This window comes from Podarcis vaucheri, assembly GCF_965113315.1.
Source record: "Podarcis vaucheri genome assembly, chromosome: 7".
NCBI lineage: Eukaryota > Metazoa > Chordata > Lepidosauria > Squamata > Lacertidae > Podarcis > Podarcis vaucheri.
Window position 1 is genome coordinate 62,364,712 of NC_138765.1, and position 17,694 is coordinate 62,382,405.

Consider the following 17,694-nt stretch of genomic DNA (forward strand, 5'->3'; position numbering starts at 1 on the left):
CCCCTGCAGCAAGTATAGTACCTGAATGTATGAGGAAATCATTTGGAAGCTACGCAGAAGAGACAAGATTAAACTTGCTTTACTTTGGGCAGATGTTTTTGCTTGAGCTGTTTCTTTTTTCCATTTTAAGTGAAGGACTTCACTTCTATTGGCATTCACCCATATCATTTCAGCGCCAAACAAAAATGCTTCATGTTGAAGAGCACAAGAATATGGCAATAGCAAATACCAGGCAGAAGAATGTCTCTGTGGGTCTCTGTTGAATACAGTGGTGCCCCGCAAGACGAATGTCTCGCAAGATGAAAAACCCGCTAGATGAAAGGGTTTTCCGTTTTTCGATGTGCTTCGCAAGACAAATTTCCCTATGGGCTTGCTTTGCAAGACGAAAACGTCTTGTGAGTCTTGCGATTTTTTTCGCTCCCCCCTTTTTCTAAGCCGCTAATAGCCTTTTAGCCGCTAAGCCTTTAATAGCCGCTAAACCGCTAATAGCGCTAATCCGCTAATAGGGTTGCTTCGCAAGACAAAAAAAACCGCTAGACGAAGAGACTCGCGGAGCGGATTATTTTCGTCTTGCGAGGCACCACTGTACATATGAGAAAACATGCGTCTGTGAGAAATATCTTCAAATTAAGTTACAACTAGGGATGGAGGAAAATTTCTTTTTCTTTTGCATTGTAAAGTGAACCTACATAATTTGCACTTGAACCAATGTATGAATTGAAACACAGCTATCCTTCAAAATTTACACTTCTTCAAATTTTGTGAGGCAGTTCTCCAACCAAACAATATATGCAAAAATGTATAGATTGGAGGGCAATGTACATAAAACACACTAGTGAAAATAACATACAAAAATCATTTATATTAGGGCAAATTGTTTACAAGAATGTTTACAAAGATTACATACAAAAATGTGTTTATTAGGAGAAATTTGCCCTGAAACGTTGACTAATTTTCAAGTTTGTTTTTTTAAATTGTTACAGAAATGTGAAGAACTGAATTTAAGATTGGGAAAATGAGAAATGTAGAGAAACAAAAGTGACAGGTTCATCCATCCCTAGTTACAACCTTTGCTTGGAGCTGGAAGCTTGTTTGAACAGTGTCTATGCTCTGAGTCTTTGGAATCTGTCCTGTGTGAACCAATTATGATACCATTTTGTGAATACCATTTTGTGGAAATTTCAAAATGTAAAAACCAGGACACCCCAAAAGTTGTAGAAAATTGACTTGCCTAAGATCCAGGGCAAAGTGCCGCCTTTTGGAAATTCCCCCCAGATGTCAATTCTGCCTTTGAAATCCCTGTAATGTCCAAGAAAATCCGGACGTATGGCAGCCCTGTGTAACATACTATATTTTGCAGAGTGTGGTTTGAGTATCTCCTTGATTCAGATAGATGAAGCCATAAGAATTAACCCCATGGTTCTATATTTGACGACTCACCCAATTTATAACTTCCTTTCCCCTTGTGGCTTTGGAAGTGTGCTGTTTCCAGCAGGAGTTCATCTACAAGCCTTGCCATTACAGTCACTCTGGCCATGCAGCCTCTCCACCCCCACCCCTGCAAGCATTCATAGGAAGCTGCCTTGTATTGAGTCTGGCTATCTAGCTCAATATTGTCTACTCTGACTGGCAGCAGCTCTCCAGACAGGAGACAGCTCTCCAGACAGGAGACATTCCTGGCCAAACCTGGAGATGCCAAAGATTGAAAATGGGATGTCCTGGATTCAGTGCAGATCCCCTACCATGGAGCTATGGACCTTGCCCAAAGGGAGCAGGAGTGGAACCATTAACAATTTGATCACCAGGCTTTCAAGTTTTGTCTTTAAGGGCACTCAGCAAGGACTAGTTACCTCCTAACATTCCTAGATTTGAGAAGGTGTGGGGCATTGCCTTCACTGAGTTATGAAACAAGACCATTTTGATGTTGTATTGTTTCAATTTGTATGCTTTTAAGACAAAAAATATGGTGCTGCATGGGCGCCCAACAACATGTCTCTATGTGGCAAGCTTACCATATCAATATGTGACTCTTATTAAAAAATGTCCCTTTGCAGAATCTATTTTATTGTGATGTTTTCAAAAGTAGACTGGCTCTTCTGATTATTTTAGTCTAACTTCAATAATGCACTCCATGTGGTCATTTAAAAAAAATTATAATTATCTTGTTTGTATGTTGTTCTTTTTGAAAACTGAATAAGCACCTCATTTTTTAAAAAATAAAATCCCCTAGCTATCCTGCCACACGAAGAATCAGAATGACTGAGGGGTGTAAAAAAAAAAGAAAAAGGGTGTGCTCCTCCTGTGTCTTTTTTCTATCTTTGAGACCTCCAGATACTAAGCGGTCTATAAATACTCCAAATGATAATACAAATATGAATAGTAAAATGTTTTTATAATGAGCAGGCATGCCTAGGATGGCGCTGTTAATAAGAGAATAAGTTGAATTATGTTTCAAATGTTTTTCTTTGCTGCCTTTGTAAATAGATGGTACTCTTTTTATTTTTAAGATATTGTACATTCAGAGTTGCTATGATTTGCACAAGTATGATCCATGTGAGTTTGCCGAACATTTTTGAATTTTGAAAAATAATAATAATCCAAACTTGAATATTAACTTTTTTTTAAAAAAAATGTGGTCGTCGTCCATTTCTCCCCCGTTTCTAATCCGTGCCTGCTTTTATTTGATGTATTTCCCGCCTTTTCCTCCTCAGGCGTATCCCCGCCCCTTCTGCTCCATCAACCCCCAAACCGTCACTGAGCCGACTCTCCCGCCCTCCCCTCTTGCCCCCACTCTCGCCGCCGTCTTTCATATCTAACTCCACCAATCCCAGAGTGAAAACGAGGCTTGTCGTTTCACAAGCTCCGCCCCGTTACCTCTCGCAACTGATAAAGAGGTGTGGCTTTTGGAAGGAAAACGGTTTCCTGTTTCGGCTTTGAAAAGCCTCCGTTGTGCCCGCGCGCGCGCACACGCACGCACGAGCGTCCCCAGGGTTTGGCAGTGGTCGGGCCGCCGGCGGAGCTTTGGGGGTCCAGCCCGCGCGCGCGCACAGAAGGGGAGGGAGGGGTGAGTGTGGGCAGGCGCGCGCGCGTGGCGGCGACTGCTACTGGCTGTGATTGGCGCGAGGGCTTAGTTCCATCCAGGTGGGAGGGGCGGCTCGCTCTCGGTCTCTCTGTGTCTCCTTTGCAAGCTGAGCAGTAAGTAGCATCCGCTGCTGTGCGCGAGACCAGGCAAGGAGCATGTCTGCAGGCAGGGCCAAGAAAGTGAAGATGGCCACCAAGTCCTGCCCAGAGTGCGACCAGCAGGTAAGGCTTTAGTAGTGTGAGTAAGGAGATCGCCCCGAAAACGTGGACCACGTCCTCCCTGGCTCAGGTTGTGGGTAAAGGAGGACTCATCGAAATGCCCCAAGTGCTTTTTCTCCATCCTGAGTTTAACAGCTTACCTTAAGCATCCAGGTGTGTTGCGTTGCATTGCATTGCATTGCATGCCCACATAGGCATGTCGAGGACGAAGATGGCACTCCCCCCCAAAAAAAAAGTCTTAGCCTGAAATCCTGCACTGAATAATTCTATTACATTTGTAGAATGCATTTAAAAACAAATATTTTGCTTTACACCCCCCCAAAGTATTTGCTGCAAATATCATTGCATTGTATTGTTGGCAGCTGCAGTTCCTTGGCAAGAGGAGGTTTGGATTGGTGACTTGTGAAGCTTTAAATAAAGGAATCCTGTGCTTTTAGCCCCTGCCCTATATAATTTTGTGGCGCTGTGAGTGTTCTGAATAAATACATTCAGTATGTTCTCTTGAAGAGTTATCTGGAAGAGGTGACAGATGGAAGAATAATAAGGCTGTTGAACTTGCAATATTAATATTTCCTGATGAACAGGATTAGGGATTGGCAGTGCACTCCTATGCACATCTACTCAGAAGAATGTCTTACTGATTTAATCAGGGCATATTCCCAGGGAAGTATGTATAAGATTGCAGCCTTAGGAGCTGAAAATGAGACTGAAGACTTATGTACACTCATATATTGATTTTAGTCTTTTAAAAATACTGCTGTGCTACTTCCTGTAAATGATGGTGTTTGTTCTTGCCCATGTTTTGAGATTATATCAGTCAAGTTTGACTCTGCCACTATTCCTTTCAAAAGATGTAGCAGAGGTTTTGAGGTTTTACAACTGTATGTAGCCCACTGCTGCCCTATTTATTGTTTGTCTGAGCTGGAGATATATACACACAGGTACTGTTGTGAACAGGTCACTCAGTGGCTAAACATCCTTACATTTGACACCTTGTGTTGCAGTTGAGAATCGGCTGTTCTTCATTCTGCTGGGTGAAAAGGTTCATGAGACTCAAATAATTATATACCCCACAGCATTGGTATGGTAAAAAATATTGTGTGTTTCATACCTTGTTGAAATAACACAGAAACTTTAATTATATTGAAGAAAGAAGCCTGTGTTTTTCTTTTTCCAATCCCCAGATGCTATATTTAATTGTCATTTTCCTCTGTCCTTAATCTGTTTTGTTTGAGGGGATTCTTATTGCAATTTTCTCCTTAAAACTGAGATTATAAAATACTGGAAGTTGCCTTGGTGGGGGTCAATACTAGCAGAACACTGTTGTTGACTCTTAGAAATGTTATGTGTCTGGGCAGAGCTCGTACATGTTGCTACCACTATGACCTTTTATTTACAGATTTATTAATTTCAATCTTTCATTTTCCCCAAGTTGCTCAGGGGTGCAGTGAGGGCCCCCCCACATTTAATCCTCACAACAACCCTGTGAAGTAGGTTGTGCTGAGAGAGACTGACTGGTCTAAGCTCATCCACAGCTCAGTAGGGATTTGGTCTTGGGGCCCCCTGGTTTCTCTATTGGGCACATTAATTACTGTTGATTGGATTATGGTAGCATTCGTCTTTTAAGCTTCAAGTTGATTTAGTTGATCTAGTTGATCTGAGTAGGCCCAGAATCACTCAAACTCAAATCTGTTGGTTCAATTCATCTCCCCACAATGCTTAATGGGTTTAAGCTGGGTTTGAAACTACTTAACTAGCTTTAGCTTCACACTTCATGTGACAAACATGTTGCTGCATGTAAACTGGGTGTTTACTGTAGCAAACATGTAAAGTGTGGATGACGCGTCTTTGAAGGCCTCATTATGCCCTTTGGGGAAACCCGTCTCAGTCAGGTTTCCTAGATGCTCCCTCTCTCCCCCAGTTTATGCATATGCTTTGGGAATCACCAGATACATTTTCCATGCAAAGTGTGGAGCTGCTTTTAATTATGGCATTTTCCTGATGCAACTTCTCAATGCTACACAGTTCCTCACAAAGCAAGGGTTCCTATTTTGTCAGATGGGTGTATTTTACACAGCATGGAAAAGTTATTCTGAGAGTACAAGTTTGTAAGTAGCTTATGGGATATCTTGTGGCCCTATAAGGCCTTGTTTCGCTTGCCCCAATGAGAATCTGCTCAGAGTTTATTTTACCCTCTAAGACTACTGCATCACAAACAGCTGTCTCTGGATATGTTGGAGTTTATGCAGTTGTGTCTGGCGTCTGTGTCTTGATCTTCAACCTTGTGAAAGCAGGCCAACTCTGTTTCCTTTTTTCCCATCCTAGAGATTGCCTTTGGAAGGAGTTTGCTCTGTGCAATCTGTACTTACCACCCAAGAAGGAGCCTGACTCAAATGTGGGGGATTCTGCATAGCTATTGCTGTCTCTGCCTGTGCTCCAGTTCTTTCCATATGCTCCATTCACTCTTACCACACTTTTTCGTGTTCTGAGGGGGTTTGCTGAATGTGTAATAGGGAGGTAGTCATCGTGCTCTGGCAGAGTTGTGCCGAATAAACCCCCCCCCCACAAGGCCTAGTGGTACACAGCTGTGAAGAATCAGAAACTAAAAAAAGAAAGAGAGCTTATTATAAAACAGCTTCTGATCTTTAGCATTTAAACACACCACCCGGCTAGCTTGCTGCTTAGTCATTTAACGGCTGTAATTTTTTAATATTACGTACATGCTGTGTTGTGTTAGTGCCCTGATAAAAGGGTTTGCGGCGGCACCTCAGTTTGACAATCTCTCAGCCTAACCTGCCTAACAGGAGAGACCCCATTGCCCTCACGGAGATACAATTCTCAAGAGTGCTTTAAGAAGCACCCCTTCTCCCCAGGGAATTGTAGCTCTGTGAGGTTGAATAAGGGTCTCCTAACCTGGAGGTTAGTGCCAGAGCTTGGCTAACCGTAGCCAGGCTGTTGCTGTCCAGGTGGGGTTGCAAGCTGGTGCACCAACTCAATTCGTGAAAGGTACCCAATGTCACCAGAGACTGCGTTCCTGATCCTTGACGGGAGTGCAGCCCCATCGAAAACAGGTTGGACAGATGAACCATCTCTTGACAGCACATCAGGACAAATACTGAAAGGAAGTACTTCTTCATGCAGCACGTAGTTAAACTGTGCAAGTCCCACAGGAGGTCGTGATGGCCACAACCTTGAATGGCTTTAAAAGACAATTAGGCAAATAAATTCATGGAGAAGAGGGCTCTCAGTGGCTACTAGCCATGGTGCTGTGCTGCCACAGTTGGCAGCAGTAATGCGTCCGAAGGCTAGTTGTCGGAAACAAGAGGAAGAGAGTCTGCTTGAAGGTTTTACCAAAAGAGGCACCTGGCTGGCCACTATGAGAATAGGATACTGGACTAGATGGGCCATTGGCCTGATCCAGAAGACTGTTCTTACGTTCTTTGTTATCAGGGTGAGCTTTAGTTTATTGGCTGACATCCAGTCCACAACTGATTCTGAGAATGACTCGGCACTTCCTCACATGTGAATATGAGAAAAAGGGGAGGGAATTGTGAAAATATTAATGCCGGCCACCTTCAGAAGACATCTCATTCTGTGGTTGTAAAAAGTGGGAGGGGAATGCCACAGAGCTGAATTCTAGTCTTTTAGTATCATATTCTGAAATGGGCCCTCCAGAGAGGTGGAAGATCACTCAAACACTGTTTTTTCAACTCCCTATCCAGAGGGTCAAATCTAACCGAGTAATATTCGGAGTAGGCCCATTGAAATCGGTGAATGCAAGTTAGTCATGGCCAGGTAGCTCAGTTGGTAGAACATGAGACTTAATCTCAGGGCAGTGGGTTCCAGCCCCATGTTGGGTGGAAGATTCCTGCATTGCAAAGGGTTGGGCTAGATGATTCTTGTGGTCCTTTCCAACTCTGTGATTCTTTGATTAATTTTGGTAGGTCTCCTCTTAGTAGGACTAATATTGACTAATATAGCCTCATAGAGATCCAGGAAAATTGGCAGGGCACACTCCCTCTGTCCTGCTGGTTAACAAGTCATCAATCAGGGTGCCCAAGATGGCTTCTGAATTGAAACTAGGCCAAGCTGAAACAGATCCAAATTAACAGTTGCATCCAGGAGTGCCTGGAGTTGTGTGCATCTTAATTCTGACAGTCTGCTGCTGTTTGGAGGAAGCTGCATTTCCAATAATTAGGTTTTTACGTCGAGGCTGATTTCAGCATGCCTCTGCTTTGAGTGAAGGCTTCCCACTGACATTTACAATAATAGATCTAATGCAAATCTTTCAGGCTGCCGTCCTAAACAGGCCTGCCTAGGTGTAAGACCCACTGGAAGAAGAGGTCCTTGTTTCTGAATGAACATGTTTAGGATTGTACTGTGGTGCTGTTACCTTTTTTTAGCTTTATACAGTTAGGTTTTGTGGCCTGGCCTCTTTCATGCTTTAAGTCTGCAGGCCTTTGCTGACACTGACAAGTTCAGCTAAGCATGACATAGTTTCCTGAGCTAAACAAGTCAAATTCTCATCTTTTGGGCCCAGGACGAAAGCAAAAATAGCAGAGAATCTACTGTGGCATAAATGTGTTATTGAGGAGTTTGGGTTTTATTTGTTTTCATACGGTCCTTCACTAATTATTTTGAATTTGTAGGTTAATATTTACAACTACTCAGAGTGTCTTTTCTCAAGTTCTTTGGTGGAAACTTTCGGGGTCCTTACCAAAGGGAGAAAAGTCTGATTTGTATGAGTTCTCTATGAGATGCTGACGTACAGATTTGGGTAGGAAAATAAATTGGCTGTTGAATAGAGTGCCTCTGATGAAATGTTAACAAAAGTAGCACCCATTTTTAATCCTCCACCACATGTAAAAAAGCACATTCCTCAGGTTGCAATCCGGTACTTTTTTTAGCCTGAGGACTGCATTCTGGGCAACTTTCTGAAGGCCAGTGGTAGCCCGAGCCAGAGGCAAAAGTGGGCGGAACCAGAAATGTGAATGTTACCTTTCTACGATAGGCTTATTTTGACACACACACGACCCTTTGTCTCTTCCATGCGGACTAGGCCTGAGACGGAGTTTAAGGACCTATTCCAGCCAGGCAAAGACACTTGAGGTGTGAAGCCTAGGGAAGCCAGATTAAGAGACATGAGGGCCGCATCCATCCCCTGGGCCTGAGGCTCTTCACCTCTGCTGCACATATTTAACTGGGTTGATTGCCAACCCCACTGGTGTGAGAAAACACATGCAACAAATATGGGTTCAGACAGAGCACCGCTCTCCACATTATATCAAAATGCACAGAAGGCCATTCACTCGTGGGGATCCCTTGAGAGAGTGGCAAATGTATTTTGTGTCTTCTGTATGATGACAGAAGCTTTAATATTAGTCAGGCGCATAACCGTAGCTGCATGCTAGGCTGTAATCAAAACTAGCCAGTGCAACCGAAAGAACTGCAGGGTGTTAACTTAAAAGGGGTTGCTAACGTTTTCCTGGAAATGGCAGAATAGACGGTTGTCGATTAAGGAATCAGTGTTTCCACTGAAGCGAGCCTTTTTGTATGCAAGCATAGATCGCTTCATGAGCAATGGAACTCCTTCCTTTCTCTGAATAGCAACTTTGTGCTGCCTCGGAAACTGCTTCTGAAAATTGTTGTGGGGGTGGGACGCTTCTTCCTGTTTTCTTCACTGGATGTGGAAGCTCCATGACTTCTGGCTCTTGTAAGGGAAGCAGCAGTAATAAATACCACTGCAGTCTTAAGATTGCGTGTGAGTGGTGTTCTGGAAGAATGCCTTTCTCATTTTTGTTTTTCAAATGGGCTTATTCATAAAAATTACGTGAATGAGATTATCAATGAAGGTTGCCTTGGGGTTTTTTGATCCAATTAATTACCTCCAAGTTCATCATGAATGGGGCCCATTGTGAATAACGCAGAGCCTTGGCAGATAATGCATGACCCAGGAAGAGCAATAATCTGCTGTATGAGGGCTGTCTGCTCGTAAACTTGCATCTGCATGTAGGTTTCTGCATGCACAGGAAACGGAGCCCTACCTCTGGTGGCACTAATAACTCAGTGTGATGCATACAGTAGGAATATTCTTGCCCCTTTTCAAAGAAATGCAGAGGCTGAATACCATTTGTTCTTCTAATATTAGCTCATGAAAGGGAAACCCATATGTGGTTGGGACAGCTTCAAGGTTTCATTCTGATTTAGCCTAGGTCTAAGCTGTTTTAGCAAAGCTATCTGAAATACCATGTTTTTAATGAAAGGGCTACGGTTGTTGTTATTATAATACGTATTTTTAATATACATTCTTAATATATTGTCTCAAATCCATTACTGCTTAATTACTTTTTCTTTGTTTTAGCGGTTTCCATTTTATCTGTGTTTTTGTACTTTTTTGCCTGTAAGCCGCCTTCAGCCCCGGTCTGGGGAAAGGGCTCGGTATAAATAAATATAATAAAAATTAAAATTTATCAGGACTAACGGCAGGCACAACGACGAGCGCTATGGCAGCTGGCAGGCGTAGATTCGCGATGTGCTCGTTGTGCCAGACGTAGAACACGTAATCAATACCTGGTTTGTTAATAACAGGTGTGATAAATGGGCAGCAGGTCCTTCTGCCACGATGCTGTTTTGTTAACATTTCCCGTGGCACAACCTCTTTATTGCATGGTTCGTTTATTGTTAAGATAATGACTTTATGAATCAGAATGAGTTGAGTAGATCATTTACAGTGGAATCCCATGCTTGGGAACATGGGGGGAGGTTGCCTTACATTTTGAACTGGGCCATTGGTCCATCTAGCTCAGTATGGTCTACACTGAGTAGCAGCAACAGCTGTCCAGAGTTTCAGAGGGAGGACATTCCCAGCCGTACTTGGAGATGCCAGGGATCAAACCTGGGGCCTCCTTCATTCAAAGTGGATGCTTGACCACTGTGCTCGCAGCCCTTGTCCTTGTCTACTCAAAGGAAGTCCCACTGAGTTCAATATGGCTTACTCTCAGGAAAGTGGAGTTGCAACCTTAAACTGCCCAAGTATCAGTATCACCAGCAGGTATTCTGCACAAACCACAGATGACGTCATAAAATTGTTCCTTGGACTGTGTAGCCATAGATGGTAGTTGAACATTGGAGTGTTCACCCATTTAAAAAAATTGAAGAGATTGTCTCCTCCCTCCCCCCCCCCGCCAGCCAGCCTTCCCCAAACCGTTGCAATCCAGATATTGTTGGATGAAAGCTCTCATCAGTCACAGCCAGCATGGCCCAATGGTCATGGTCAGTGGGGGCTGGAATAAGCGTTTGGAACACACATAATTGCACTCTAAAATAGATGGGAGAAATTGCTATAGCTCAGTGCTAGTGCATAATCCTTGCATGGTAAAGATCCTGGGTTCAGTTCCTAGCATATGGCTGTCTGAATCCCTGGAGAGCTGCTGCCAGTCAGTATATAGACAAGGCTGTGCTAGATAAGGGCCTAAGGGGCTGCTGGATCAGGCCAGTGGCCCATCTAGTCCAACATCCTGTTCTCACAGTGGCCAACCAAGTAGGAGCTAAGGACAAGAGGGCCCTTCCCTCCTGTGGTTTCCAGCAACTGGTACTCAGAAGCATTTCTGCTACTGTGGGCCAGTAGCCATCAATAGCCTTTTCCTGCATGAATTTGTCTAATCCTCTTTTGAAGCCATCCAAGTTGGTGGCCATCCCTGCCTCCTGTGGGAGTGAGTGTTGCATGAAGAAGTACTTTCTTCGATCAGTAATGGATTTTCCAACAGATGGACCCATGGCCTCACTCAGTGTAAGGCAACTTCTCATGTTCCTGTGTAAAGCAGTGCAGTCCTGGGGCAGTTTTTAACTTGATTTTGCTGAGTTCTTTTGAAATGCAGTCCTTTTCTCTTTTGTCTCTCTTCCAGGTTCCTGTTGCATGCAAATCCTGTCCGTGCGGCTATATATTTATCAGTCGAAAACTCTTGCATGCTAAACGTTCTGAAAGGCTGCCGTCCTCAGGTACTTTTCTACTTGATGGCTTTGCTTATACTGTTGTGGTTTTAAAAGAGTACAGCTGAAGGGGAAGGATTAAGTAGTGCCCCCCCCAGGATATCCCTGGGTGCCAGCTTCTACTGTACATCTCTACTATATAATATCTGTTTTGTCCAGGTGCTGTAATGGGTATTCTGCTGCTGGCATATCTGTTGGGCAAAATGTGGGTTTTCTTTTGACACAGAGGTTCAGAAATGTTTTCTGCCTCTGGTTTTGTTTACCCAACCCTTTCCCTACCTCCTTCCTCTACTTTCTTCTGTATCTCTTGTACAGTGGTACCTCGGGTTAAGAACTTAATTCATTCTGGAGGTCTGTTCTTAACCTGCAACTGTTCTTAACCTGAAGCACCACTTTAGCTAATGGGGCCTCCCACTGGCGCTGCGCCGCCATGCACGATTTCTGTTCTCATCCTGAAGCAAAGTTCTTAACCCAAGGTAATATTTCTGGGTTAGCAGGGTCTGTACCCTGAAGCGTATGTAACCCGAGGTACCACTGTACTCCTTTTCATTTATGCCAACTCCTGCCTGTTTGATGAGTTCCTTCCTTCCTTCCTTCCTTCCTTCCTTCCTTCCTTCCTTCCTTTCCAGCCTTTTGATTTCTAACCACTTTCCATCAATCTGTTGCCCTCCAGATGCTTTAGACTGCATTTCCCATCAGCCTTCTGATGGGAATTGTAGTTCTAAGCATTTGGAGGGCGCCACCAGCTTGGCAAAAGCTGCTCTTACTTCCTGTACACCTCTGCTCCTGTTTTCTTTCTGGTCCAACAATTTGGATATTATTCATTGTGCGGATTGTGGCAAGAAAAGGCGAATCTGTTTGGTTATGAGATCTTTTGAAGCATTGGATTTGGAAAGAAAAGCATCACTGGTTATAGAGGCAATTTCATTTTGACATTTATGCTTTGTGAATAATATCTCTTTAAAAAAAAGCTGGGTGAAGAGGCTGGGGTGGTGCAGAGAAACACTATGGTGGAGTCAAAGGGCTCACATTGAGCAATGTCAGAGAAGCAGATCTTAAAATGTACAGTATCATAATAATGGTGGTGATAATGTGTTGAAACAGAAAGCAGAAGTGAAGCTAAGAGGAGACGGACAGAGAGAGTCACAAGAGAGAGGATAAACTCCGTGGTAAATAAAGATTTAGAAAACAGGAGAAGATCCAGATCAAACAGCCATTCGGATCACAGTAGAAGAGGAAGAGGACGACCAAAGACCACCTCAGCGAAAAAACACGAGGAGGAAAGAGGTATAAAAGGCTAAGAGCTGCTGCTTGCTGATCTTAGCATGCTGTAGAGGCCACAAGCATGTGAGGGTCTGTGAATTTCTTTCCCCCACACACACACGAGGAAGAAGGGGAGGGGAGCTTCGTTTTTGCCTTTGTGATGATTTCCTCATTTTGGTCAAACGGACTGGGGACTGTTGTGGTAGGGAAGGCAAACATCCTTCCTTCTGAGGAAATTAGTTTTATAAGCTATGCTTACAGGACTGCCTTGTGAACCTACCCAACCTTTGCTTCTGAGGCTGCCTCTTACTTGCAGAGATAATCACTGGGTGGGGAATGGAAGAGGCCAGAACATCAAACACCCCATTACCATTTCCAGTGTCAAATCTAGATTGGGCAGGTCAGGGAGTGGGGGAGCAGGATACTGTCACCGGCCTCATGTGAGGCACAATGCAAAGTCACATTGGCACAGGGCAGGATCCTGGTGGCCACAGCAAACCGCCAGCCAGATATAGTGGACCGCTGAGGATCAAGCTTAAACACTGATGTGGTTTGCCAGTGGTAAACTGTGGCTTGTCGTGAATGAGACAGCCTGCTTGTGCCACTGTGGCTGTTTTGCTCTTCCTCAAGTCCTACTGCTGCCACCACACTAGGCATGGTTTGGCTTAGTGTTTCGTGCAAACCTGGGCTCATGGCTTGTCTCATTCTGAACAAACCATGCTTTTTTCCTTGGCATGTCCCAAACGAACTACAAGCCTGGGTTCAGATGCGTTGCTAAGCTAGGCCGTGTCTTAACTCACAGCGCAGCAGGAGTGGGAGAGGAGTGAAGCATCTATAGTTGTCGCCCTGTGCACCCTGCATACATGTCAGTCTGTGGTAAGCCATAGTTTGGCTTACAGTGGCATGCAAATGAAGCCATTATGATGATTATAAAATCAAGGCAGTCCCAGCTGTCATAATTTGCCATGGGGAGCTCCCATTGTGAGTGCAGTAAGTAGGACAAATAAAAGAAAGCCTGCTAAGAAATTGCTGAGTTACAGCACTTCAAAGATTTCCGACTTGAAGTGCAGTTTGTAATATATCCTGCCCCCTCCCCCTGGCCACCTAAAGCATACCTCCTAGCTTTTCCTTTCTTCAGGTTTAGGTTGTCTCAAAATTACAGGGGTCTGTTTTGGTAAAATTACTGTTTTTCTTTAACTATTTGGTTCATTAAAGTAATGTTCTCATTTCTGAAAAATTGGCTCATAAATTAAGGGGATCTTGGGGTGAAACTAAACTTATGGATTCTGCCTCTCTTTGGCAGCTGTGTTTCTTATCACAGGCCGATCATGGTTGTTCATAACAGTTGTTTTGTCTTTTCTGTGTATCTGGTTGGTTTTTTAATCCAATGTGTAGTCTCTTGAGAATACTTTATTTTATGAGAATGGCTGTGAACCCTGTTTGTTTTGTACAGTTTTTTTATTTTTAATAGAGTTCATACTTGGTTGTTACTTTCACTTCATAATAAAGCCTTGAAAATTATAGATTAAAAATGCCTGACACATTAATAACATTAACTGTTAAAACCTCTTTTTTCATGGTGTATACATTTGAGTCACAATCTGTTCATTTTATCTCTATGCGACACGGCTGTATATAACTAGAAATGACTGAAAAGACCTATATAGGGTCATTCTTTTATAGGACGGTATCTGTCTTCACATAATCTTCATGTTGGCAAAGTGCACAGCATAATTAATTGCATGACTTAAATCAACAGAGCGATTATTGACCGCTGTCAGGTTTTATACAAGCCGGTTTTTCTTCATGGGGAGAATGTGGCTAAATATATTTAGACCAACACAGCAAAAAGAGTGTTCGTCTGCGTGTCCAATTCCCACTTTTTAAAAGTAGTTGAAATAATACTTGGCTTATGTAATGCCTTTTCTTTCTCTGCAGAGAAACAAGAGAAAGAAGTTGACATGTATGCAAACCTATCTGACGAAAAGGCTTTCGTATTTTCCGTGGCCTTGGCAGAAATAAACAGAAAAATAATCAACCAGAGGCTTATTCTGTGATTGCCTGGCCCCAGGACCTATGCATGCTATGGTGTTTAAGCCAGGCAGTGGATTTCGAACTGTCGGTGGCCTCTCCAGCAAGGAATGCTGCTGCCTGCCTTAGTGAAGGCTGTATGTCTCTCTTCCTTGCTGACCTTCTGCTGCTGCTGCTGCTGCTGTTTGGATCATGCAGACTTCTTGTTCCAGCTAATTGTCAAGAAGGAAGACGACCAGCACTTTGCTTGGGGGGGGGGAAGAAATCGAAATCTGATGAACGTGGCATCTTGAAGAACTCAACGGAGTTATTAAAAACTGTTCTTTTGAACACTTCTGCAATTAAAATGCAACGTTTTAATTAATTTAAATCTCCTTCACCATAGGGTTCAGATTTTGCAGTTTTATTGAAGCTTACATGTACATAGTTAAGCTAACTTCTTAATAAATCGATATTCTGGTGTTTGTTTTTATTAATCTGCTGAATTGATCTGGGAGCCATAGCGTGCTTTTACTTCCGGTTTAAGAGAGTCTGAATAAACGCTTCTTAAGTCAGCATATAGATCATTTGTGCTCGGAGCAGAAATGTGATATATGGGCAATAAAGTGAAAATCAATTATTCCTCTTTTTTCCAGAAGCATTGATGCATTTGTGTTGGACTGTCACCCCTTTTAATCTCAGCTGCAGAATCAAACTAGTTTGATTAAATATGCATACATCTACATGTGACGAAAACAGCAGCTTTGAAGCGTGTGGAGGGGGGGGGGACGACCCATACTTTTGCTGGAAGACTAAAAGAGTTTTTAACAGGGAAGACCTGAAATCTTGCTAGGAAATCTTCCGGAAGGGGATTGTATAGATTCCATGTTGGGCTGTGTTTTAGGTTTTTTCTAGAGATGCTTTGCACTTGTGCAAACCTTGTTTGTTTTATTTATAGAAGTATTTCCATAGCTTATCTGCAGATGGTCCCATTTTGGATACATAGTCAACAACACTCACACATTGAAAATAGAGGGAGCCAGCTGGGCCTGCAAGAAAAGACAACAGTATGCAGTGCTCTTTCTAGCTGGCTAGAAGACACACTGCCTTTTCGAGGACACTGTTACATCCCCTCTTAATTTTATGCCTGCCCCTTCCAACAGTCATTCCATGGCCGCTGAGCTTGCTCAGAGTCCACAGCCTGGGGCCACCACAATTCTGTCAGAGGCCAAGTTTGGGCCGTGAGCCACCTACGGGTTCAAGCCTGGTACTGCTAGTGCATTTAGCTTACTTGAAATGCTTTCCTTTCGCATGCTGATAAGAATTCCTTTTTCCAGGGGGCATCATGGACCTTTGCGACTGAGTGGGCTAAGTGAGTGCCTTGAAGGGCTTTCTAATGAGGATAAGCAGAACATCCCACTAAAAGCTGTTGACAGTCAAATGGAGAAAACAAAATTTCCAACAACTTTCAGAATTTTATATATATATATATACACACACACACACACACACACACACACAGTGGTGCCCCGCAAGACAAATGCCTCGCAAGACGGAAAACTCGCTAGACGAAAGAGTTTTCCGTTTTGGAGGTGCTTCGCAAAACGAATCTCCTATGGGCTTGCTTTGCAAGACGAAAATGTCTTGCAAGTTCCTGCGGGTTTTTTTCCCTCCCCCCCTTTTTCTAAGCCGCTTATCATCTGATCCGATAAGCTGATAAGCCGCTAATAGCGCTAATCCTCTAATCCGTCAATGGGCTTGCTTCGCAAGACAAAAAAACCGCTATACGAAGAGAATCACAGAACGGATTCTTTTCGTCTTGCGAGGCACCAGTGTGTGTGTGTGTGTGTGTATGTGTATGAATGAGATCTTTTAAAAAATGGAAACAAATTTCTTTGGTAAAGCATATATCTTGTCTTTTGGGAAACCCTCTCAAGAAACCAACCTCTCCGCAGGGAAAAAATAAGCTGTTGCCTCTTTAATTCCGAATGCGATTAAAAATAACTCTCGACTTCACTGGAAAATCATTTCACTTCCTGCAAGCAAAGCCTATAATTTATAACATTGTGGGGAGCTTTTGTTTCTGTTGTGTGGTTTCTCTCCCCCCCCCCTCCTTTACCTTCCTGCCCAGTTCTCCAGCTCTTCAAATTGTAGGCTGTGCCTCTACATTTTTAATTCGTTGTGCATGGAGAACATTGGCACTGAGTTGTCTTTGAGCCCTTGAAAGCTGGAGCTTGAAAGCTGGACTTCGGGTGCTTATTTACAGTAAGCGGGCAAGCTTGCCATTGCTTTAAGTACTTGAGGCCAGGAGCAATTATGGAAATAGGATTGTAGAACTAATAAGATGTGTCTCTCTCCCTACCCGCCCCTCCCAAACCAATATCCATATGGGCAACTTGGAACAACTTTGGAAAAGGACCAACATCGTATTTATTTACATTCTCGTCTGTGAACAGCAGCAATTTGAAGTGTAAGAGCATAAGAAGTGCCCTGCTGGATCAGGCCAGTGATCCATCCAGCCCAGCATTCTGTTCTCACTGCGGCCAGCCAGATGCCGGTGGGAAGCCGGCAATCTGGACCTGAGCAGAGCAGCACAATGTGTATATCAGCAAGTGGCATTCAGAGGCAAGATGTATCTCACAGTGGAGGTAGAGCTTAGTCATTGTGGCTAGTAGCCACCAATAGCCTGCTCTCCCATTATTTATTCCAATCTTTTAAAGCTATCTAGGTTGGTGGCCATCACTGCTTCCTGCATCCATACTTTAACTGCTGCATGAAGGGGGACTTTTCTCTGTCTTGAATCTTCCAACATTCAGCTTCATTGGATGCCAGCTAGTTCTGCCGTTATGAGACAGGGAGAAAAACTTTCCTATCCATTTTTTTCTGTGTCATGCATAATTTTATGAACTTCCAAGCATGCCACCATGGGTGACATATGTGTGAAGCTTGTGTCATTCCAGGTGGTTGTTGGACTCCCAACAGCCTCGGGCAGTGTGAGGTCAACATCTGATTAACAGAAAGATGCAGAAACACTAGGACAGGAGGCAAAAATGGACTATGCATTTAAATCCAAATCAAATTTGCCTTTTGAAAATATGCAAACCGAAACAGCTATTCTTTGAAATTTGTACT

At 43.4% G+C, this 17,694-nt stretch overlaps 1 protein-coding gene and 1 long non-coding RNA gene across 2 annotated transcripts; one reads left to right on the forward strand and one right to left on the reverse strand.

The window, feature by feature from the left end:
* Window positions 1-63: 63 nt before the first annotated feature.
* Window positions 64-3,008, reverse strand: LOC309537879. Its single transcript, XR_014222029.1, has 2 exons — window positions 2,875-3,008; window positions 64-256 (listed from the first exon to the last, which is right to left on the reverse strand). It is a non-coding gene; the product is annotated as an uncharacterized lncRNA (long non-coding RNA).
* A 140-nt stretch (window positions 3,009-3,148) lies between these two features.
* On the forward strand, window positions 3,149-15,204 carry LOC309537862 (UPF0547 protein C16orf87). Its single transcript, XM_082233035.1, has 4 exons — window positions 3,149-3,303; window positions 11,205-11,298; window positions 12,394-12,576; window positions 14,491-15,204. The coding sequence occupies exons 1-4, from the start codon at window positions 3,238-3,240 to the stop codon at window positions 14,607-14,609; spliced, it is 462 nt and encodes a 153-aa protein (XP_082089161.1). The 5' UTR covers window positions 3,149-3,237; the 3' UTR covers window positions 14,610-15,204.
* Window positions 15,205-17,694: the final 2,490 nt, after the last annotated feature.